The sequence below is a fragment of the Colletotrichum costaricense genome, assembly GCF_030867565.1.
Source record: "Colletotrichum costaricense strain IMI 309622 chromosome Unknown Scaffold_28.1, whole genome shotgun sequence".
NCBI classification, from domain to species: Eukaryota; Fungi; Ascomycota; class Sordariomycetes; order Glomerellales; family Glomerellaceae; genus Colletotrichum; species Colletotrichum costaricense.
This window is the reverse complement of record NW_026848257.1, coordinates 407,406-429,193: the sequence shown is the minus strand read 5'-3', so window position 1 is coordinate 429,193 and position 21,788 is coordinate 407,406. Positions and strand designations below refer to the sequence as shown.

The 21,788-nt window shown below is 50.3% G+C and overlaps 9 protein-coding genes across 9 annotated transcripts; 4 read left to right on the top strand and 5 right to left on the bottom strand.

Annotated features, from left to right (window-relative positions):
• Positions 1–263: 263 nt before the first annotated feature.
• CCOS01_16273 (uncharacterized protein) lies at positions 264–1,109 on the bottom strand (the record flags this gene model as incomplete). Its single annotated transcript, XM_060464410.1, has 1 exon — positions 264–1,109. The coding sequence occupies one exon, from the start codon at positions 1,107–1,109 to the stop codon at positions 264–266; it is 846 nt and encodes a 281-aa protein (XP_060305174.1).
• A 711-nt stretch (positions 1,110–1,820) lies between these two features.
• On the top strand, positions 1,821–3,859 carry CCOS01_16272 (uncharacterized protein; the record flags this gene model as incomplete). The annotated part of the gene is made up of 6 exons (XM_060464409.1): positions 1,821–2,129; positions 2,399–2,662; positions 2,728–3,141; positions 3,217–3,414; positions 3,481–3,618; positions 3,734–3,859. 6 exons carry the CDS (start codon positions 1,821–1,823, stop codon positions 3,857–3,859), a joined length of 1,449 nt encoding a protein of 482 aa, XP_060305173.1.
• A 215-nt stretch (positions 3,860–4,074) lies between these two features.
• Positions 4,075–5,037, bottom strand: CCOS01_16271 (fungal chitosanase; the record flags this gene model as incomplete). The annotated part of the gene is made up of 3 exons (XM_060464408.1): positions 4,075–4,422; positions 4,475–4,806; positions 4,869–5,037. 3 exons carry the CDS (start codon positions 5,035–5,037, stop codon positions 4,075–4,077), a joined length of 849 nt encoding a protein of 282 aa, XP_060305172.1.
• Positions 5,038–6,443: 1,406 nt separating this feature from the next.
• CCOS01_16270 (uncharacterized protein) lies at positions 6,444–8,100 on the top strand (the record flags this gene model as incomplete). The annotated part of the gene is made up of 9 exons (XM_060464407.1): positions 6,444–6,599; positions 6,653–6,685; positions 6,746–6,836; positions 6,910–6,951; positions 7,003–7,157; positions 7,211–7,248; positions 7,300–7,437; positions 7,485–7,836; positions 8,023–8,100. The coding sequence occupies 9 exons, from the start codon at positions 6,444–6,446 to the stop codon at positions 8,098–8,100; spliced, it is 1,083 nt and encodes a 360-aa protein (XP_060305171.1).
• Positions 8,101–8,666: 566 nt separating this feature from the next.
• Positions 8,667–11,306, top strand: CCOS01_16269 (uncharacterized protein; the record flags this gene model as incomplete). Its single annotated transcript, XM_060464406.1, has 4 exons — positions 8,667–9,433; positions 9,501–10,385; positions 10,444–10,970; positions 11,038–11,306. The coding sequence occupies 4 exons, from the start codon at positions 8,667–8,669 to the stop codon at positions 11,304–11,306; spliced, it is 2,448 nt and encodes an 815-aa protein (XP_060305170.1).
• Positions 11,307–13,818: 2,512 nt separating this feature from the next.
• Positions 13,819–14,930, top strand: CCOS01_16268 (uncharacterized protein; the record flags this gene model as incomplete). The annotated part of the gene is made up of 4 exons (XM_060464405.1): positions 13,819–13,944; positions 14,002–14,019; positions 14,141–14,158; positions 14,214–14,930. 4 exons carry the CDS (start codon positions 13,819–13,821, stop codon positions 14,928–14,930), a joined length of 879 nt encoding a protein of 292 aa, XP_060305169.1.
• Positions 14,931–15,318: 388 nt separating this feature from the next.
• On the bottom strand, positions 15,319–17,487 carry CCOS01_16267 (uncharacterized protein; the record flags this gene model as incomplete). The annotated part of the gene is made up of 1 exon (XM_060464404.1): positions 15,319–17,487. The coding sequence occupies one exon, from the start codon at positions 17,485–17,487 to the stop codon at positions 15,319–15,321; it is 2,169 nt and encodes a 722-aa protein (XP_060305168.1).
• Positions 17,488–17,795: 308 nt separating this feature from the next.
• On the bottom strand, positions 17,796–18,824 carry CCOS01_16266 (uncharacterized protein; the record flags this gene model as incomplete). Its single annotated transcript, XM_060464403.1, has 2 exons — positions 17,796–18,639; positions 18,709–18,824. The coding sequence occupies 2 exons, from the start codon at positions 18,822–18,824 to the stop codon at positions 17,796–17,798; spliced, it is 960 nt and encodes a 319-aa protein (XP_060305167.1).
• A 521-nt stretch (positions 18,825–19,345) lies between these two features.
• CCOS01_16265 (2-Hydroxy-4-oxobutane-1) lies at positions 19,346–20,335 on the bottom strand (the record flags this gene model as incomplete). Its single annotated transcript, XM_060464402.1, has 1 exon — positions 19,346–20,335. The coding sequence occupies one exon, from the start codon at positions 20,333–20,335 to the stop codon at positions 19,346–19,348; it is 990 nt and encodes a 329-aa protein (XP_060305166.1).
• Positions 20,336–21,788: the final 1,453 nt, after the last annotated feature.

Here is a 21,788-nt window from a genome sequence, read left to right as displayed (position 1 = left end):
GTGCAGCTCGTACGGGTGTGGGGCTGTGGCCCGAGCTCTGCAGCTATAAGCCCTTATTGGTCCAAAAGGTGGATTACTGCCCGGATAGCCAAACAGTACTGCCCGGATAGCAAAACTCTCTGTGATATCTATCGCAACCGTCATCCCAGGGTATGATAACGATCTAGCACAAGCACAAGATCAGATTGGAGCCGTCTTCGATAGCTGAGAAGTGGGTGAATTTACCAAGTTCTTTGAAAAGCGGAAGGCTAGCATTCTGAAATCTAATGTTCTCCTAGAAAGTCTCTAATCTTTGAAATACAATCCTCTGCAGCCTCAGCGTAAATTTCGTGCCCTTGAGACTCGATGATTGCTAGTTTAGACGAGGTGACCTCCGCAGTCAGCTTCTTCATGGACTCAACGCTTACAAGAGCACTGTTTGTAGGCGATAAAATCAACATAGGAGCTTTGATATCCCCCAAGTATGGCTGAGCGTCCAGCTGGCTCAAGAACTCAGCATATCCTGCCAGCCCCTCTCCGTCACTAACAGAAACCTTGTCCTTCCACCATGCGAGATAGTTAGGATCACTGCTCGCCACAGTGCCACTCGCACCAAGAAGTCGTTCTGCCCAACCTCTTGATCCCAGTTGGCGGCATGCCTGGGGCCAAGACTCCAGACCAAAAGCAAGAAACTCCTGTGCCGAGGCCGGTAAATGGGTTGGTGATGAACACACAATGACAGAGCTTACGCGTTCTGGGTATGTTGCCGCAAATATTTCTGCGAGCATACCACTCGTCGACTCTCCAACAAAGTGAATCTTCTCAATGTTCAACTGATCCAAGGTGTCTTTGATTTCATCCACAATCGTGGTGGTTGTGTATTGGTAGACCTCGTCGTCATCGGGGCCTGGGTAGCTTGAGCCGCCATGGCCTCGAAGATCGCGACGCAAGACATTGTACTTTCTAGCTAGGGCTGGAACCCAATGATAGAAGTGGTCTAAGGTTCGACCGAAACCATGTTGAAGTAGTATGGTCTCAGCTGGTTTCCAAGGATCAACAAAAGAGTCGAGAATGTATGCAGTTGTTTGTCCATTCGAGTGACGAATGATTTTCCGATTGCCAGTGTCCATGATTGATGTGCGAGAACTAAGAGTGGGTTTCGAAAGAGTCAGGTAGTGGCACGGCTCTAAAGTACGCTGTTCCACGTACAGGGGACAAAGACCAAGAGAGTGCCTGCCATGAGCAGAGAGGCATCAATAAGGTATCCCAAAAGCAAGTGATAATGACAGCCCTTGTTATCTTACTGCCATGGCTTAGCCACATGGCATACCCCGTATGCCTGGTAGTAGTACCATGTGGGGTAACGGGCAGATCAAATGGTCTCCTAGCGATGCGTTGTTGAGATCTTGCGGGGTAAGGTTTCGGGGAGCATGGTCGAAGCTGGGCAGCATGGCTTAGCTAGCGGATGCGATACGGACTCCGGACACAGAACTTAGAGGTCGAGCATACACACAATGAGTGAAGTCACTCTCGAGTGCGTGACCGGCCTGGATTTATACTAGCAAATGGGTTGTGGGGTGCGAAGACGACATAAATTTACCTGCCTGCAGCTATTTGCAAAAAAAGATCAACCTGAACCTCGATCCAGCAAGAATTGTTACATCTCATGTGGCTTTCTTTCGGAAGTTCTTCCAGGTAAGTGTTTCAGTATAGAGCCTAGGTCATCTGTACCTTTTCAAATGTGTTGACTTTGCTGGCCAAAGACTTAGGTACTAAACTCCAGCCGCCACTGAAAACTCAAGTGTTAGTGTCTTTGGTACTGCCCATTCGAACAATTTCCCATGGAGAATAGGAGCTTTAACCTTATACGTAGCCTTGGCAGCTACTTTGGACAGCTATTACGCAACACCATTCACCATCATTTCTTTTCCTACTTCAAGCTGTCCGAGACGCGGATCAGGCATTCGCAAATCACAATGGATCGAAGTAACTCGGCTTTCACTCTCACACCATGGATCTCTGTTCTCCTCCTCTTCCTCGTCATCCTCATTTGGGCCTCAGTAGATGTTATCACAGAGACATTCTCGTCTCTTCGGAAGCTGCCTGGTCCATTCGAGGCTCGCTTCTCAAGACTCTGGTATTTTCGACATGTGAGAGACGGAAACTTTCATCATCGCAATATTCAGCTCCATGAGAAATACGGTATGTGATCTTTATTCCCGGGTGTGACTATTAGAGCCTTTTGCTTACAAGATGATTCGCCTGACAGGAGCCATAGTGCGGATTGCTCCTAAGCAGTATAGTATCAATGACCCGACCGTAATCAAGACGATTTATGGTATTGGAAAGGGCTTTATCAAGGCACGTATCATCGAGACCATGGAGTGATTTTGCCTTACTGACATAATTCGCTTCTTAGTCCGCATGGTACGAGGCCTCAAGTCCAGTCGGTCTTCCTTGGCAAGACCTCTTCACGGATCGAGATGGTGCACGTCATGCTGCAAATCGGCGTCTCGTGGCGAACCTTTACTCTGTCACCTCTCTTAGAGCAATGGAGCCCGATGTCGAAGACTGTTTGAGAGTCTTTGTGAAGCAACTTGGAGACTTGAGTCAGACTCAAAATCCCATCGACCTTCAGTTTTGGATGCAGTGTTATGCATTCGATGTTGTCAGTCAAATCACAGTAAGTCTCTCCGTAAACTTGTCTCATTCGTAGTCCTGTCACACATACTCACCCACTCCATATAGCTTGGACAAAGATTTGGATGCCTTGATACAGGAAGCGATCGATTGGGAATCTTCGCTAGTCAACACGTTTACCTCAAGTACTGCGCTATGGTGGGAATAGAACACGAGCTACATGGAACCCTCGACTGGATACTGTCCAAACTCCCACCAGGACAGCTGATGAATGGGGTCAACTTCACCGCCGAGCAGCTGAAAAAGGGCAGAGTCCGGTTTGACATGGAAAAGGGGAGCCCAGACAGGCAAGACTTCATGTCCAAGCTCTTCCGTCTACACCACGAAAATCCCGGAAAGTTCCCAGAAAGCGCGGTCTTTACGACCTGTATGACCAACATTGGAGCTGGCTCTGACACAACTTCGATATCACTGTGCGCTGTTATCTATGACCTTGCGTCCCACCCCAGGGTGCTTCAGAGGGTACCTGACCGACTCTTTATGAGCGGAGAGATACTCTCCGCCTAGCTTGAATGATCTTTCTAATAATCATCACAGCTTCGGGAAGATATCGACGCCAAATTCGCAGAGCTAGACAACCCTGAGTTCATCCCTTTCAAAGACGCCCAAGCTATGAGCTATCTCCAGGCTTGCATCAAGGAGTCACTCAGACTACATCCAGCAACAGGTCTTCCGCTAGCCCGTGTTGTCCCTAAAGGTGGCGTGAATCTTCTTGGCAGAGACTTCAACGAGGGTGTAAGTCCCATTACCACAGCCTTGATGGGCCAAGTTGGTAGATATAACTGACCGAAATGACTGTAGTGCGTTGTAGGCGTGAATACTTGGGTCTTGCACCGGAATAAGGATGTTTTCGGTGCTGATGCCGATGAATACCGCCCTGACAGGTGGTTTAGTCAGGACAAAGAACACATTTCTCTCATGGAATCGAATTGGATACCGGTGAGTCGAATTTTCGCTGAATTTCCCCGGGTCATTACTGATCGATCGTCTCTAGTTCGGGGTAGGTTCTCGTACCTGCATTGGGAAAAACATCAGCTTGCTGGAAATCAACAAGCTTGTGCCCATCTTGGTCAAGACCTTTGACTTCACACCCGTGGAGCCGGAAAGAATCCGGCATGAGAACTACTGGTTGGTTAAACAGGTCGATATGTTATGCAAAGTTTCACCGAGAAGTCCCTAGTAAGGCACATGTAGTTTTTGTGAGGGGCTTCTCATGGGCAAAGAGGACATATATCCACATAGGGCTCAGAGAAAGGAGTTGAACATCAGGCAAGTCATTATATTTTTCTATTTCCTAACTGGTCAGAATATCAACGCCCACTGTGAATCTTGCTGAAATGTCTTGAGTGTGCCTGGTAATTGATTTTGAATTTTCGGTTCATTTTCCTGATAATGCTACAATAGTAGTACAATGATTGCAAAGAAAATCGCAGAAAAGAGCATCCATTGATCTCCAAGAGGTCTGCCATTCCCCCCACTCCCAACACGCTCAATGAGCTTATTCCCAAGATCTGAGATGCTGCTTTGGAAGTCCTCGTAATTTGACGCAGTCCAGTTTGCCCCGCTTGCTCCAGGGACAGCGTCATCACCCGTGAAGGCAATATATAGGACATCATTGTCATCATGTCCTGAGTTGCCATTGATACTATTGCCGTAGCACGCAGTGGCGAGTGATATAGAAGCCTCACCTACCATGGCTTGAGGGCCATCATCACCATTTGTATCTCCCCAGATTCCATACAGCTACATAAGATGGGTTAGAGTAGGATCTCAAGTAAAATAGCAGTAGACCTACCAATTTGTTATTGCACACGACAGCCATCACGCTGAGTGGTTTGACGCCATGCTTTTCTGGGTTGAATGTAGTCCAGCCGCTTTTAGTACCTTGATTTCCGAATACAACATAGGTGTGTACCGAGGCGTTGAGGTCTCGTCGCCCAGTCCCGTAACTCCTCAGCTGGTCGCGGAATGTCGTCTCAGATTGAGTGTCGGTGGAGCTGCCGCAACGTCCGTCGCCTCCGGCTTGCTCGCCATCGCAGTCCACGTCCATGTTGGCCAACTCGCCATTTTTCCCTTGGAGATATATGATTTTGTAATCATCCAGGTAGTCTCCGCAGTAGCTGAAATCTAATGAATGAATTTCGTGAGCATTTTTGGAGCATGAGCCGTTGAAGGGATGAAGCACGTACCTCCGCTGTCACCCTCACTGCTGTGAAACCCGCTTGCTAACGTATGATGGCACTTGTTCCGCCCGCGGACGAACCCATAGAAGTCTTTAACATTGTTCGGAATATCGCGTGACAACGCTTGTGTCGCTAGAAACATGAAAAGAAGGAAGAAGCCGCCTAATGAGACCATGATGACTCTAATGATGGCCGCCGATGAGCCTGAAGAGAAATGGATGAGGTGAGACGGGATGCTCGGGTCGGGGGCAGGGGATCGTGAGCGACGAGTCGCGCTTTGGTCTCCACGTGATCCACGGAGTCCTGCAGCGCCATTCAAAGCACTAGTTGTGCACAGCCCTCATTTTAGACGCTCTGAAATGAACACGAGCACGCTGGGGGCTCTTGGCCAAGTCTCAAGCGTCTTGACCGGGGCTAAGAGAAGCAATGATGGGATGACGCGCGACTGACAGCCAGGCATCAATACTCTGTTGAAAATCGAAGGATTCATGGTTCTCAGCCATGTCTGGTCTGTGTGCGACAGGCGTTCAGCCACCCATGGAAATGAGGCGCAATATGACTGAGACCTAGAATCCGGCCCGCTCCGGATGGCTTTCTGTCATTGTTCAACTCAGGCCCAACTTAATCGGAGCGCTGACAGTGGAGAAAGACAGCGCTTATTTAACCCTAAAATTAAGGTGCCCCAATGCCTCAAATGGCTTAGTGTCAACGAAAGAAATGGCATCGATGATTGAGGTCGAATGACATATGCAACTCACCATATCTTGAGCTGCCACCCAGGCAAATCGCGTCTCTCACGTTTTTGGCTCAATCGCCTCGACTCATTATTTTACGAGAATCAGAAACCATCTCACATTGGGGATGACTGTGCTTCGTTGTGTGAAATATGGCTCGACAGGGCGATTCGAGGGCGAAAGTCCAAAGGTGTCTGAATGTCTTGTGGTCGCAAAATCCACGATGTTAATCGTGGCAGCAACCAACGCCATGTATACCCTACGACATCTGTAACACATATGAGAATGAAAAGACCTAGATCTCATCAAAGATAAACTTTTGCACGAAGTATGGCTGCATGAAGCTGCATCATGATTCGGTATCGATACGTCGTCCAAGGCGAAACTGTGAATCTACTGGCAATTATTATCAGTGAGTCTCGAACAACGAGATCCAGTCAGCTTCCAGACGTTCCATCTTGTGTCACGCTGTCATCAGCTCACATCTGCCTGCTCCAACAAAACGGCCTCTTAGCCTGTGCTGTAAGTCAATGAGATTGGCGTACGTTCGACCGGATTATATCCGGCTTTGATGCACTTCAGTGCAGACAAGAATGCCCTTCCTGTGTTGGCGTTATGGTAGACTTGCTGCTGCCCATACTAGTGCCCGTCATAAGTCATGTTGGTTGGAACAAACATCATCGGCAAGCACGATACTCCACTGTCACAGTGCCGCAGACCTGCATTATCCTGCTTGGCCAAGATGAGGGGTAAGTTCACTTGAACACCTGGAGACATAAATGAGCACAGATTGTTGTTCCTCTCTGAGAGAATCTTTTGCCAGCTTATGGTTCAATCTTCATACATCATGGTTGACTCTCAGAGAACCACTGGAGCTGAAGAGAGCGCTGTGGGCACTGCTCCCTCACCATCTGCCAACAACCTGGAGCCTACTCGTAGCACCGGCCACGATATTGCAATCAATCACGGCCCCATTCTAGAGGCCGAAGCAGAGAACAGCGACGTGAGAAATACCATGAAATATCTTAGAATGAAGTCGCTGACCCTGCTTCATAGTTAACAGACGACGATGCCTCGGACAGAGCGGCAGTAAGCAAGATTTCTCGCTGAAACGTTCTCATATAAAAGTGATCTCCTGACTTGCTGTAGAGTGTGGCATCTTCAAGCACAAGCTTGTCCAGCTCGATTCTTCAGCATCGCTTGGAGAATGGAAGAACTTACCACAAATACAAAGACGGAAGTGAGCAACCATCTTCAAATTGAATCTGCCAGGCATCGAACCCAATTGCAATGGAATTTACTTACAAACCTAGAATATCTTTTCCCCAACGACGAAAGAGAGAACGACAGGCTTGGTTCGTAGCCCGAGGAACAATTAGCAGTCTAGATACTAAAGATATTCGTAGATTTGCAGCATAATCTTTATCTGTTGACGCTAGAATATAAGCTAGGTCTTGCTCCCCCGAACAACGAAAATTCAGGCGTTAAGCGCGTCCTGGACATCGGGACAGGCACGGGACTCTGGGCTATCGAATTCGCCGATGAACATCCCGAAGCTGAGGTGAGCTCAGCTTCTTCCCCTGGCGAGATGATCTTAAACTCAAGTGTTCGCAGGTTCTAGGGGTCGATCTTACTCCGGTACAGACTCAATTGTATGGGTCTGCTGTTTTCTGAGATTATTTCATTCACTAATTGGTTTACAGTGTTCCGCCGAATCTCAAATTTGAAGTTGACGACATTGAACAACCCTGGACATTCAGCCAGCCTTTCGACTACATACACATTCGTGGCATGACCTCTAGTGTCTCTGACTGGCATGCATTCTTCAAGCAAGCATACAAGTATGCGTTTTCCTGTTTCCTCGTTACAATTAACTAATCCTCTGCAGCGGCCTTACTCCCGGTGGTTATATCGAACTATTCGAAGGTCATGCGCGCACACAGTCGGACGATGGGTCATTGACTCCTAATCACGCATTCTGGCAGTGGGCAGACAAGCTGGACGAGTGCTGCAAGATCCTCGGCCGTCCATTTGTCCACGTTCCGAGTCTTGTTCCTATCCTTGAGCAAGCGGGTTTTGTCGATGTGACCATCGTTCCGTTCAAGTGGCCCATCGGCCCGTGGGCAAAAGATCCATATTACAAAGAACTTGGGGTGTGGGCTCTTGAGAATGCCTCCGAGGGCCTCGAAGCTTGGACAATGGCAGCACTGACTAGGGCGCTCGACTGGAGCAATGCAGAGGTGCAAACTTTTCTGGCTCAAGTCAGGAAGGACCTGAAAGACCGAAGCATCCACCACTACTGTCCTTTGTAAGTCACATCCTCTTGTTCGTCTTTCTAGACTCAGGGGTCTTTTCGCCATCTTTTCCCTGCAGATCTGAACTCCAACTTGGTCCATATGCAAGTGTATGATGTTAACATCGAACAGATGGGTGATTTATGGCAAAAAGCCATTGTAAAAGGCTTAGAGATTGAAAATGCTGTCGGAATTTCATTTCAGATCTAGGGCTGTTCTTTCAAAGTACGTATGAACAATCACAGTTGATAGTGGTTTCGTGCTCGATCCCTACAAGACTTTGTGAATGGTGTGTTAGTTGCCGTATATCACCGTCAAGACCAAGTTTTCATTTGACATGAACCAGAAAGAAGGCGCTAAATTATCGAACACCTATAATTCAAATTGAAAGTGCAATTTGAACCCGGTCGGATATGCAAGTCAGACTAGCGCCAAGCGCTGTTGCTCCGATTTCTCAAGACATCGCGAAATCGATTCGGGATCAGGCTACCAACCATTTATCCGTGATGCAACGCAGCCCACAGGCCGACAATTCAACCAATGAAGTGAAGCCGCAAATGCAGGCCTCGGAGTGCGACATAGGTAAGACACGACCCATGGGCTTGCAGCTTAATTTGGCAGCTGAGAGCATGGTGTCTAGAGAGAGAGCCTGATCAAAATTCGAGGAGAGCCTTATGCCCTGCTCTCCCCCAACGATCTGCTTCTGTCCCTCTTTTCCCTTCAACATTTTGTCGATTTTGCTGTCATGTAGATCTCGAAACGGTATTATGGAAGGGATGAGCACTCCTTCAAATCAACGAATATGGCTGTATTCGATGCAGACCCAGAGGGGTGCGCAATCATTCCACTACTTGCTGATTACCGTATTTTCCACTGGACTAATTTTTTTTAGAATCGCACCAGTTGTGCGACCAGCCGCTGTGCTCGACGATCGAAATGAAACACCGATCGAGTCATCTACGACGACCGCAACATTGCCTGAGATAGCTCCGAACGAGACCGCACATGAGATTGACCGCCGCGATGCGGACCCTGTAGTCCCAGAGCAAAGAGCCGAAAGTTTTCAAGCCCAGCAGTTTGCAGACAAAACCACCTTGTCAGGGTGGTTTCCCCAAATAAGAAGTGACGAAAATAGCAGTTGGCGCATATGGTTTTCACGAAGAAGTCGTGCTCTCATGGTCCAGATTGGGATTATCGGCTTCATCCTGATGACAAATCTCGGTGTGACTATTTTTGCTGTCAAAAGCTACGGAAGCCGCAATGGTGTCGGGTTGATATACGAGGGCGACTGCTCAACCGTGAAAAGGCTTGACCAATGGTTGCATTTGCTCATCAATTTGTTGGGAACAGGCATGCTGTCGGCTTCAAATTATTGCATGCAACTGCAGGCTGCGCCAACACGCGAGAACGTGAATGCTGCTCATGTGAAACACAAGTGGCTGGACATTGGCATTCCTAGCCTACGAAATCTAAAATATCTCAGCATGTGGAGGCGATGTTCGTGGGCATTGTTGGCCTTGACCTCTATTCCTATTCATCTCATGTAAGAAAGCTCCAGTGCCTTTGCTTTTCGAGACATTCAGTCATCCGCTCACACCTGCAACGTGAAGATACAACTCGGCTGTGTTCCAGTCACTTTCATCTCACAATTACACCGTTGTCGTTGTCAAAGATTCCTTTTTGAACAATGCTTCATGGAGCTTGAAAACAGCAGAGGACAACCGAGCCGGCGACTACGGCTGGGAAGACACACGAGTCAACCCCTCAAACCTAGACTACGAAGAAGTAGTAAGAGCCATACAGAGGAATGCATCCATCTATGAAGAACGCAACATTTCAGCATGTTTCGACTTGTATGACGACTACTTCAATCCCCAAGGAAACGCGATCATTCTAGTCAAGAATGAAACTTTACAGAGCCCGCCAGAGGACAGTCTGCTCATGTATGTTTCCATCGTCCCTCGTTCAGACGACTGGTCCAAGAACATGTGGGCTCTAGGTAATGGCACTGGTCACTTTGCAGCTTTGTCACCACCAAAACCCGTGACTAAATGGTTCCTTGGGCCTCCATATTACGAGGTGTCACGATGTATCGTTCAGCCGCCAGAAGGGCTCAGCGCAAACTGTCGATTCGAATATTCGCCTCCCATCATGTTCACTATTTGCATCATGAACATGATTAAAGCGGCCATCATGCTATCAATATGGGCTCTGAGGAGATGGCAGAATCCCAGAAAGGAAAATCAGGCGAAGGAGGTCTTATACACCTTGGGCGATGCCATAGCCTCTTTCATGCGGGAACCATGCAAGCAAACTGTCGATATGGGACTTGCGACAAAGTACGACTTCTTGACTACACGAACTTTGCGCAACCGTTTTATTAGATCTTCCCCAACGATATTTCAAAAAAGACCTCAGCCGCGGGCTTTTGAAAAGAACCCAAAGCAGTGGAGATCCTCTGCAAGCCTAAGACGTTGGGTCATCATGCTGGCCATGTAGGAACACTGACTTTTTGCTTTCTGATACTGAATTCACTGACTTGCTTTTCCTCAGGTGTCTTCTTGTAATCATAATCGCAGCTGTACTTTTGACAATGTCATTTGTAAGCCTAAGACAAAGAGGTTTCGGTGTAAAGATACCACAGCTGTGGAAGCTAGGCTTTGGAGCCTTGACGCCTTACACCTACTTGGTGATTAATATGCCTCGTACAGACCCAGGAGGGTTGATAGCTAATGTGCTATTGGCCAACTTGCCTCAACTCGTCCTGTCGATCTTGTACATCGTCTACAATACTATGCTGAGCACCTTTTTAGTCCAAAGGGAGTTCAGTCGCATGTGGGATCCGGGCAATAGGAAGCCGTTGAGAGTTTCCGAACCAATAGGGATCCAACGATCAAGTTACTTCATTTCCCTGCCCTTGAGATATGGGATTCCGCTTTATGCTAGCTCGGGCATCATGCATTGGCTGGTGTCACAGAGCCTTTTCTTGGCACGAATTCGAGCCATAACCACAGACGGGAGTGACGATGATGTCAACTCTTTCTCGACATGTGGCTATAGTCCTATAGCTGTGTTTGTCAGTAAGTCGACCTCCATTGCCATTCATTACTCTCGAATGTGCCTGTGGTTTCTGACCTAGAGGCTCAGCATTGCTTGCGGGGCTCCTTCTCGTCATCATTATCATCGGTATGGGGCTGCGACGCTATGATGGCACAATGCCAATGGTGTCGACCAATAGTCTGGCAATAAGTGCTGCTTGTCATGTCCTGCGGGAAGACCAGGATGGCGGCTATCTGCTACCTGTTCAGTGGGGAGTTCTCAGTATGACTGGGGGCGTTGGGAAGTGTGCTTTCACTACAGCGGCGGTCAACACGGTCAAGCTCCCAGAGAACGGCCCAGATCGAGTCTACAAGTGATGGTGTGAGGGTCTTGAGGGCCCTGACTGATCAACTAATAAGCCCCGAATGCGAAGTCAGGGTCCAGGCCTTGAACCCAAATCAAGCTTGTTCTCAATGGGCTGGACTTCACATAATGTAATTTCAAGCTTTGATCAATGCCACACTGCCCGAATTTCACACCATTAAGTTCAGCATGGGCGAGCTGTGGTTCAGGCCAGGGGCAAAAAAAACAGCATTGAATATCCAACCCAGAGTCACTACTCAATCCCCATGTCGGAAAGCTGCAAATGTAAACTAGAGTGTAACCAACCTAATACGGAGCATTTCATGAGACAGTTGGCGCATTCAGGGGCTCTAAAGGAGATTGATGATCATACGTCGGGATTCCTCACTCAGGTCAGCTACCAATGGCTGGTGTGTACATCTTGGACGACGTGTAAGTGATGTCGTTGGATGATCTCAAACTGCCATCCTCGGAGACAAGTTGGGTGAATCATCAACCTACGGGATTCAGCATTCGGTCCATGCTTAGTTGTTCAGTCATATCCATGCCCACCGCATTGCAAGGCGGAGTCTAGCTTCAAGTAGCTCTGCTGACACATCGACACTCAGCACAACGAGACTTTATCTGATGAATGGACGAATTTCTCAACAGATGAGGTCCCGCATGAAATATCTGGCAAACTTTCTCCGATGGGATCGCGAAAGTTTGGACCTGTGGCGTGCTCACGTGCTTAAATCCTGAGCTGCAAACTCCACACGAGCCGAACGCGATGACCAAAGGATCATGGCCTCAGCGTGAACTATCGAGGCCTGGATCTCGTGTGGGGCTTTGATGCTGTACGAGCACGAGGGCTGGAAAACTCACATGGTGAGGTTGAGCAACAGGGCCTCCCGTGGTATTCACCGACATGTGCCCAGCTCGTAGGATGCCATCCAGCCGCAACGGGGCTGGGCTGGCATAGTTGGTCGCGACCTCATTCTTCCCACATTGCCGCCTCATGCTGCTCGGTCTCGCTTCCTTCCTCTACTGCACTGCCTCGGATGATGAGTCCTACATGAACCTCAATCTCGGTGTCGAGTGTAATCTCTCAAACGGAAATGGATTCTGGAGTGCTGGTAGCGCTTGCTGACAACCGAAGTTGCCGGTTGATAGAAAGAGTCTTTCGGGTAATGCAGATCATGGTGTTGACGTCTGCCAAGTCAACTCAAAGTTGACATTCTTGCCTTTGTTTATAGGTGTGGAGGGGCTCGGTGACATTTTGCAGAGCAGTTCGGAGGTCCGAGCCAACTCAATTAGACTGTGAACAGTTTACGCGGCCACCAGTTGAGCTTCGGGACATGAAACAAGCGGGTAGGAATCACGATGTATGTTGAGTGGAGAGCCATTCAACTACTGTAAATCAAGAAAGTTCATGTGGTTTATGCCGCCTACCTCGTGGTATGACTAAGACCTATCGAAATGATCATCGACTTACGAAGCTGCCGGAGGGCGAACCTGCGGCAAAATTTGGTCCCCTCAATTAGCCTGCTTCAGCCTCTCTTGACGGTAGTAAGCGGCCTACTCCGCATCTAGACCTGATTAATCGGCATGAAACCGAGCTCTAGCTTTCGGATCCTGAAAATTGGATTGCAAGCGACTCATTGCGAGGGGCCTAGCCTACCGAAAGATCATTCGAGCACTGGATGCTTTACTGTAGATAGAGAGGGCCATACCATGGATTTGAAGACTTGCTAGCTTTTACAGAGATTTGAACGTACGAGGTGTTCGTTACTCTTGGGCGGTTCTATGAAAGGCACAAAGGAAGCTTCGGATACTAAATCCCCCTGATTGTCTCTCGGACGTTTGCTTTACGAAGCGCTTTCAACCAAACTGTCAAAAAGCACTGATGCAAATCCTACACTTGGTTCTTGCACCACTGTTCATCTGGATGAAAGCTGATTCCGCGGGTGTCTCACGCCAAGTTTATCAGCGGCTGCAAACCGTGGACGATAACTTGTCTTCCCCTCACATCCGAATGTTCCCCCTACCTTAGATCGGATGGCTGAAGTTGGTGGGCGGCTCTGCTTAGCTATGCACTCAGATAACTCTAATCTTCGGATCTCTTACTCAGAGACTTTTTCTTTGCGTGATTTAAGCCTTTGCAGATCATAGTTTCCTTCCATGAATAGCCTTGGGAAGGGGTTGACTTTTGGTACTGAGCGGCTGACTGGACTATCACCACACCTCGCGTTGTCGTCCGCATCTCGCGTTGCCGTATTTGCAACTCACAAGGTGCAAGTTATTCCCGAAGCCGAGTTCAGCTGGGCGCAACTCAGCCGCGGATTACTATGGACAAGAAGTAACTTGGAGACATCGTTCTTATTTTACGCCAACGGCAATTTCATTCATCTCGAGTATAAGTACGTTGTTCTCGGTTCACCTTGATTGTTTATTCTTCATCACATCCTCACCTTTAGTGGATTGACTCAAGCATCACTTCAATAACTCAACTTCGAACCTTTTATTTCATCTTTTAAATCTGCAATCATGCATATCCCGTCTTTCGGCCAAACTGCCACGATTGGCATGGCTTTCTATGCCATCGCTGTTGTAGCTGCACCAGTAGCTCAGCCAATCGCCGAGCCTAGGTTCGAGACAGGTGACCTTATCGAAGTAAGTCTGAAACTATCCTATTTACTCTTGTTCGGAAAGATTCTGACATTTAGATAGCGTTCTCCTGAGGCAGCTGTAAGTACATGTAACTTCTAGGAGAGCACATCGTCCCACTCGCCTTATATCTTGATTGCTATCCCTTCCGGGCATCATTTTCCCTCATAAGTCACTCACTGACTATTTGCAACAATGATAGCCTGATGTTGATTTACCGGTATGACTCCTTCTCAGGAATCAAAGGACTGCCGTGCTGATATCGTAACCCTCAGACCCTACGCGACGCCATCGTCGCTCGCGATGAACCAAGCGAAGGATCCCAACTCGAAGCACGCGACGACAAGAAACAAAACAATCAAGATCAATACCATAATAACAGCAAATGCAAGCGCGGTAAGGGAGGCGGCAGAGACGAGGGTTGCGACTACGGCGACTACGGAGGCTACGGCGGTGGCAAGGGAGGCGGTGGATACGGCGGTGGCGGCTACGGCGGTGGCGGCTACGGAGGTGGTGGGTACGGTGGTGGTGGATACGGCAACGGAGGCGGATACGGCAACGGAGGCGGCTACGGCAATGGCGGTGGCTACGGCCACGGCAAAGGCGGCCACGGTCTTCAGGACTCCGACGAGGCAAAGAGCGATCAGAAGGACAACGACCTCGGCAAGCGAGACGAGGCCGGTCTTCCCGGTGAAGATAAGAACAAGGAGGGTGGAGTTGATATCCTAAACAATAAGGGCGGCGGTGGTGGCTACGGAGGATACGGCGGCGGAAAGGGTGGAGGATACGGTGGCGGCGGGTACGGTGGAGGTGGGTATGGTCACGGGGGCGGCGGCTACGGGGGCGGTGGCTACGGCAACGGCGGGTACGGCAACTGCAAGGGTGGATACAAATGCGGCGGAGGGTACGGTGGTGGAGGGTACGGCGGCGGCGGGTACGGCGGTGGAAAGGGAGGCGGATACGGTGGTGGCTATGGTGGCCACGGTCACTAATAGGGAAATGAAAGGGGTCCAGACGATGGCTGAGGTTCATCATCGAAGCTCCTTTGGAATCCCTTTGTCGAGAATGCTTGGGCATCGGCTTTACAAACACTCGGTTTTACTATTCCTGACCACCATGGTCTGGGTTGGAGGAAATTTGGCTACCAGAAAAGCTTCTATCAGATTATATTCAGTGTATATACTTTAACAAATCTCAATTCACTTGAATTGCACTCATATCAAATGCCACCTTTGCTCATAGTCTCTAGACATCATTCATTCCTTAGGTTAGTAACAACTAAAGGTTAGACCTAATGCCCTGCTTCTCGGGTTTGGATCCACAGCATGTTGGGACTGTCGAAAGTTGCGTTGCTTGTTCCCCGAAAGCAAGTTGTAGAGCTTACTCGACCAAAATCTCCTCCAACTCCGTTGAGATCTCGTCCCATGCAGACTTCAACATCCTGCCCACGCCAGCCCGTTGAACAACCGGAACAGCCTTTGGATCTTGTCCCTTCGTGCCACTGCGATATATCAACATCACGTTGACAGCCTCCCAAGGCTTTTGGCTGGCATGGCTCGAGAGCTCCTCTCCCGAGAAGCTGTACGCGTCTGAGAGAACAACAAACTCATAGGGACCTCCCAGCTTCTGCCTATAGCTTTTGGGCATCAGGATAGACCCAAGCCATTCGTCCTCGCCTCCTTCCTTCCGGGCGGCAGAGTGCGTGATACCAAAGCGCACAGGGTGTGGTTCCTTGACATCCGGCAGCGAGGGTGGCTTCAGGGCTCCGCTCCTATCGTGAAGAGTGAGCCTGAATTTCCCGACCCTGGTTCGTAGTCGTAAGTAAAAGTCGGGGTTTTCTAACGTCTCTTTTTTGTTCAGCTCAAGAGAGACGCCCCAGCCTGCTGGACGAACCCGATCGAACGGACTCTCGAGGGCAGGCAAGCCGTTCCAGTCGTCAAGGTCGTCAAAGCGAACGGCCCCCGTCCAGCCTGCCCACGACCATGACGGGTAGAGAATAAGTGGAGGATCGGACTTGTACTTGACCACCCTGCTGAGTTCCTGTCGCGGCTGCCACAACAGAGAAAAAGCAAGCAAATCTTTCGCCCAGGTACCCCATACAAAGACCCCTTTGTACTCGGGCACTTTTTCGATGACGTTCAAGACACCCTTGAAACCATTGACGCGGTCATCTGTGTGACTCATCTCGCGTGATGTGTACTCCGTGACCATGCGATAGTAGAATTCGGGCGAGATGCCTAGGCGATACTGGTGCCGCCGGGTCAGAGTCGGCGGCGCCTCCCCGCGAGACAAGGTGATATTCTGCTGGGAGGCGCTCTGGGTGACATCGTCGCGAAGCATGTTGAAGTCTTCGCTGCAAGTCATCTGGCCGCACTGGAAGTAGACCATGTTGTCGGTGAAGAAGACGAGCCTGCGTGAGAGTAGTCGTTCCTGGTACGTCCAACCGCGCGTGTTCCAGTAAATTTGCTGAACCCCGTCCTCGAAGTCGGGGACGAGAGAGAGAAGTGTGAGGTCGGACGAGTACTCGGCGGTATACTGCTTCTTACTCCTGTCGATTCCAGGACTGCCGTATAGTCGAGCATTCGCATCTTCGCCATTGGCGGAAACAATCGTGAAAGAGGCTCTGCTATAGATAACGTCCATGAGTGCAAGCTGTACCTTATTGTCGTCATCGTTGCCCTTCTGAATGATGCAGAGTGAGTCGATCCACAGATATCGGTGACCGAGAAGGGTAGTCAGCTTGATGGAGTCTTGAATCGTCTTGGGCAGCTTGTCGAAATTGTTGCTTAGTCCGCCAGGCTTAAAGAGTTCGTCAATATTATCAGTTGTGAGTTTGTAGTTCACTGCCCCTCTACCCCAGACGTAACTCAGTGCGACAAATTCTGGGAGATCAGACTTCTGAACGAGGCAATTGTCTTTGAGATCCAAAAGTCGAATGAATGGGTCGATGGGGCCGACGGCGTGCTCGTCCTTGCGCCAGCAGACGATGTGGTGTTTCTCTTCGCAAGTCCGCAGCCATGTCTTAAGAAGGTCGCCGTCAATAGACCTCTCGTCGATGAACCTTCCCTTGAACATATCGTTCTCTGACTCGTTCGCCAGAGGAACAATATCAAACGGGGCGAAAGCGTCCTCCCATCCCACCATCTCCGGAGCAATCCGTAGCCTCAGCGTGTTCATCGTCGTCTCCTCTGTACCATTTCCATCGGATCCCTCAAAGGTCACATCCGGGACCCAACAGCCTAGAACCTCGACGTCGTCTTTGTAGTTGTTCGTAGAGACGGATGAGGCGATCATCTTGCAGAACCTGCAGTAATCGCTCCGTTTGATAACGTCTGATAAAGTACCAAAGTGCCAGTCGGGCGGCAGGGCGTGTTTCTGAGGCCTAGCTGCAAAATCGGACTGTTTAAGGTCCATGACGCGGTGTCTTGAGCAGAGATGCAAGCTGGGTTCCTCGGGCGGGAGCTTCACGTCGCGATCCCATGCCCTTGAGGACGATCCTGGCCCCGCTGTGAAGCCATTGCTTGCCGAGTCCCCCAGGTCGAGTCTCATCGTTGGTGTTGCCTGCGGTCACGCAAGAAAGATTCTGTGCGAGCAGCTTCGTGAATAGCAGGACTGGTCGGAGGATATTGGGGAAGAGGGAAGAATCCGAAAGTGCGGGCGCTGACATTGATGAGCATTTCAAGCTGGCAATAACTGAGACCTACCGATTTAGCGCCATGACTGCATCGCGGGGTAATCAACCTATGAGACCGGAACCAGCAGCCCGTAGACCCAAGATGAAGCGCACAAGAACATCAATTATGTCTCTCTACGGGGTTTGGCTTGGATGATCGTCCAACGTATCTCTACACTAAGCTTCAATCAGACTTATCTTGCTTTCTGGTGGCCAAGCCGTCCCCAAGCGCAGCAGCCAGATCGTCGATCGTCGTCCCCCGTTTCCTCTCCCCAACCTTCTCGGTACCTAGGACGGGATCATCCGCCATGGTCTGATACAACTCCGCCATGCCGCGGAACACATCATTCTCAGCCTCAAAGCCGCCCTCGGCGCGATGGGTATTGGAGATCTCCTCCATCTCCCGCACCCACCGGTACGACTTTGGCGGCACAAGCGGGACAGACTTTTCAGCAAAATCGAGCAAGCCCGGCGCCGCCTCACTCATCTCGTTGCGCAGCTCATCCACGACACCGAGCTTGGACGCTGTGGTGAATGCCTGAATCGCCAAACCCATGAAGCCCTTGGTTGTCGTCGCGAAGCACATCTTCAACCCGCTCGCTGCGCCGACCTCGGTTGAGATGTGGCGCATGTTCAATGCCTCTGCGAGCTCTGCGCATGCTTCGCTGATGGGATACCGTCCGGATGCCGGCATGCTTGGGACGTACCATTGCTCCGCTGCGCTATTGAGCTTGAGATTTGGCGGCCCGCCGATGATGCAGCCATCGACAAAACGGACGGGACTCTTGGCTTCTTTGAACATCTGGCTCATTTGCTTGCAGGTGGCTGGCGAGACGGCATTGAGGTCGATGAAGTAGAGCGGCTTTTCTAGTTTTGTTGTTGCTGCCGCGTCGATGATGCGTCGAGCGATGCTGAGCGCGTCTCGCGGTGGTGCGACGGAGAGGATGAACGGTCGCGACTCAACAAGGTGAACGTCGGAGCTTAGGACCTCAACGTTGGCGCTGCGGGCTCTGGCGATTGTTGCCGGGCTATCATGATGTAAGCCCCTAGCTAACAGAAGAAGGCCCTTTTCAGAATAAGTTCGATTTCATTCTCACCTCCTACCTTGACCATTTGTGGCGACTGAGAAGCCTTTGGAGACAAGCAGTTTGGCGATGCCCATCCCCATGTCTCCGACGGAAAGGATCCCAATCTTTGGGAGTGAGAGCGTCATGGTGAAAAGCGGCACCGAAGCCCTACAATGTATCGAAGTCGATGATTGAGTGATAGTGACGCCCTCAAGGATGATTGCGGATTATGCCAAGCTGTTGGGCACTCGCGAGTTCGGTGATGATGAAGAATGAGCAGTGTTGCGAGGCGGGCACCCCGCCAACTCTCGCCGATCGGAGGAGTGTATTTAGCTCGGGAATAGTTGCCGAGCCACCCAGCTTAGCAATCGCCTCTGATACGATCTTCAGCCACCTATGGCACCTCAATGTGAGCTTTCTCGCGCTTATTTCTCATTTCTACTTATGAATGGAGTATCTCGTTGTGGAATTGCCATAGCAATCCCATTCATCTTACGGTGCTACAACAGGGTGCATTGAGTGATTGTCGTCTATATTCCAAGATCAACATCCTTTAGTCAAGCAACTTCAACTTGCACATAGTCCTAACTAAGTTGAATAACCGATCTCCAATTCGTCCAGCAACGAATGCCCAAAATGCCAGGATCGCATCTCGGACTCACCACAATCAATTCTTTGGCTCAAACTTCAACCTCAAAAGCCCCTTGGCATTCCTCCACGCAATCCCCTCCCACTCATCCTCACTCACAAGCCCGCTCCCCTTCAGCTTATTCATAAATTCCTTTCCCGCATCATTACCAGCAAACGGATAATCAACACTAAACATGATTCTCTCAACCTTTGTCTCCTGCAAAAGACACGCCATCGGCGCCAGCGAAAACATGCCACTCGTCGTAATCCACACATTCTCGTCCCATACCTCTCTCAGCCCACGCTCTCGCTCCCGACCCCCGGGTGCTGGCCACCTCGCAGACATACCGATGATGCGATCCAGCATGAAGGGGAGCATCTCGCCCATGTGGCCGAGAACGATTTTGAGCTTCGGGAATTTGTCGAATATGCCGGCAGCGAAGAGGCGGAGGAAGTGGAGACCTGTTCGGGAGTGCCAGCCCCACCCCCAGCTCCCCAGCGCCTTTACAATCTCGGGGTCGTAGGGGCCGTGGAAGTTGACTTTGGATTCCTCATCGGATGGGAATGTTGGATGGAGGTACAAGGGTACGTCTAGATCCTGTGCGGTCTCCCAGAGAGAGTAGAAGTCGGGGGTATCGAAGAAGCTGCCGTCGTCGAGGTGGTTTCCCGTGAGTGTGCCTACGAAGCCTAGATTCCGGACGCAGCGCCGGAGCTCAGCGGCGGCCGCGGCAGGTTCGTGCATCGGCAAGACTGCAAAGGCGGCGTACTCGGCCGGACGGTGAATGATCTTGGAATGTAGATCATTATTAATGGCTTTGCAGGTTTCGGGATCGGGATGAATCGGTGAGTGAGAGAGGACCGTCATGGCAACGGAGTTGTCGGCCATATCACGGAGACGTGCCGGGCCAATGTCCCCCAGCTTTTCCACTATGACGGGCCCGAAGGTGTTGGGACTTGGGGCCCCGCCTTTCTTGGCGTCGAGGAGGGGAGAAACGTAATGTTCTTCGAGCGCGATGAGGTTTGCCATGTTGATCAATGTTTGAAGATCACAGTACGTGTACCCCCGATGTGTCTGGGTGTGTGGTCGTAAAAGTTATTGCAAGTCTACTGATGCTGCTAGGCGCCACGCCATTTCGTACATGTGCTACACACCCGGTCCTAGTGACGTCTTCACGAGAGGAGAAATGTCGAAACGCAACAAAGCGCTCGGTGTTAGCTGTGGACTACTCCAGCAGTTGTTGAAGAGCTTCTGCCGTAGCCGACGTAGATCGAACTCAATACAATGTGTTTGAGTGTAGCAGGCCAACTCATGGGACGAAATTGCATGCGCCGACCGAGCATACCAATTTCTTTTGCATTTACGACCGACACGGCACCAAGCTGGCCGCCGACTCCATTTCCTACTACTTGGGACCACCAAGCCATGAAGGCCAGCTGCATTGGACAAGACTGTCGCCACAGTTTTTTACCCTATCAGAGGCGAAATAAACATGGTACTTTTTCTTCACTGCAACTTTAACTCCTCCAGAGGGAATCTCGCCAGCGATGCCGACGCCACGGTCTTACTGAGGGCCAATGATAGCATTACTCAGCCCAACCTCGTCTTCACTGCAAATAAACCCGCCCTGAAAGCCGTGACATCCAAATGTTGAGCGACTAAGTTTAGACATCTACACATGAATTTTGGTCGCTGCCACTATCGTCAAATCCACAATGCGCTTTCAGAGGTCAACAGCACCCGGTTTTATCCCGCCTCGGCCGACTCTACCCGCGATCTGCCATTTGATGCGGTATGGAAAACACGTGGAAATATAGATTGTCGGCCAGCCTCTATGTTGATTCTGCCCAGTGACATGATACCATTGAGGGCAGATGGAATCATACAACAATAATGACAGTGTCCTATCACGTCGAGAACGAACGGATTACGACTCCACATGAGGGTCTGCGAATTCACAGCATTTTTAACCCCCCCGGAGGGTTTGGTTGCGCACGAACCCAGCAGAACTTTGCGCCCAGTGACCAATTGCACTGCAATCTTAGCCAGCACTGAGGCAAATTGATTCACCAAGAGCGCGTACTGGAAAGTTCGTAGACCTTGAACAAGTCAACTGAATAGTCACAGTCCGTTGCACGTGATCATGAGACAGCGATGTTCATCATAACTATTCGCAGATATCCTAACGAGGATTGCGGCGTCCTGATGCGAACAATTTTGACCAAGCGGGTCGTAAAACCAAACCCGGGTTCGGATCCGGCTCTCGTATGTCTATCCGGCATCGAGTGCCGGCAGCGGAAGCAACCTTCGGATCCAGGTGAGTCGGGCAGTCTGCAACAGCCAAAGAGGGAAAAGCGAGCGCCGGGTAAATAGAACTGATCGTAAGCCGACACGGAACCGGAACTGCTGTCTACGAAGTCTCATCTCCGAGCATTGAACGGCAAGCCGGCACCACTTCCCGGATGGCATGTAGGCATGGGAT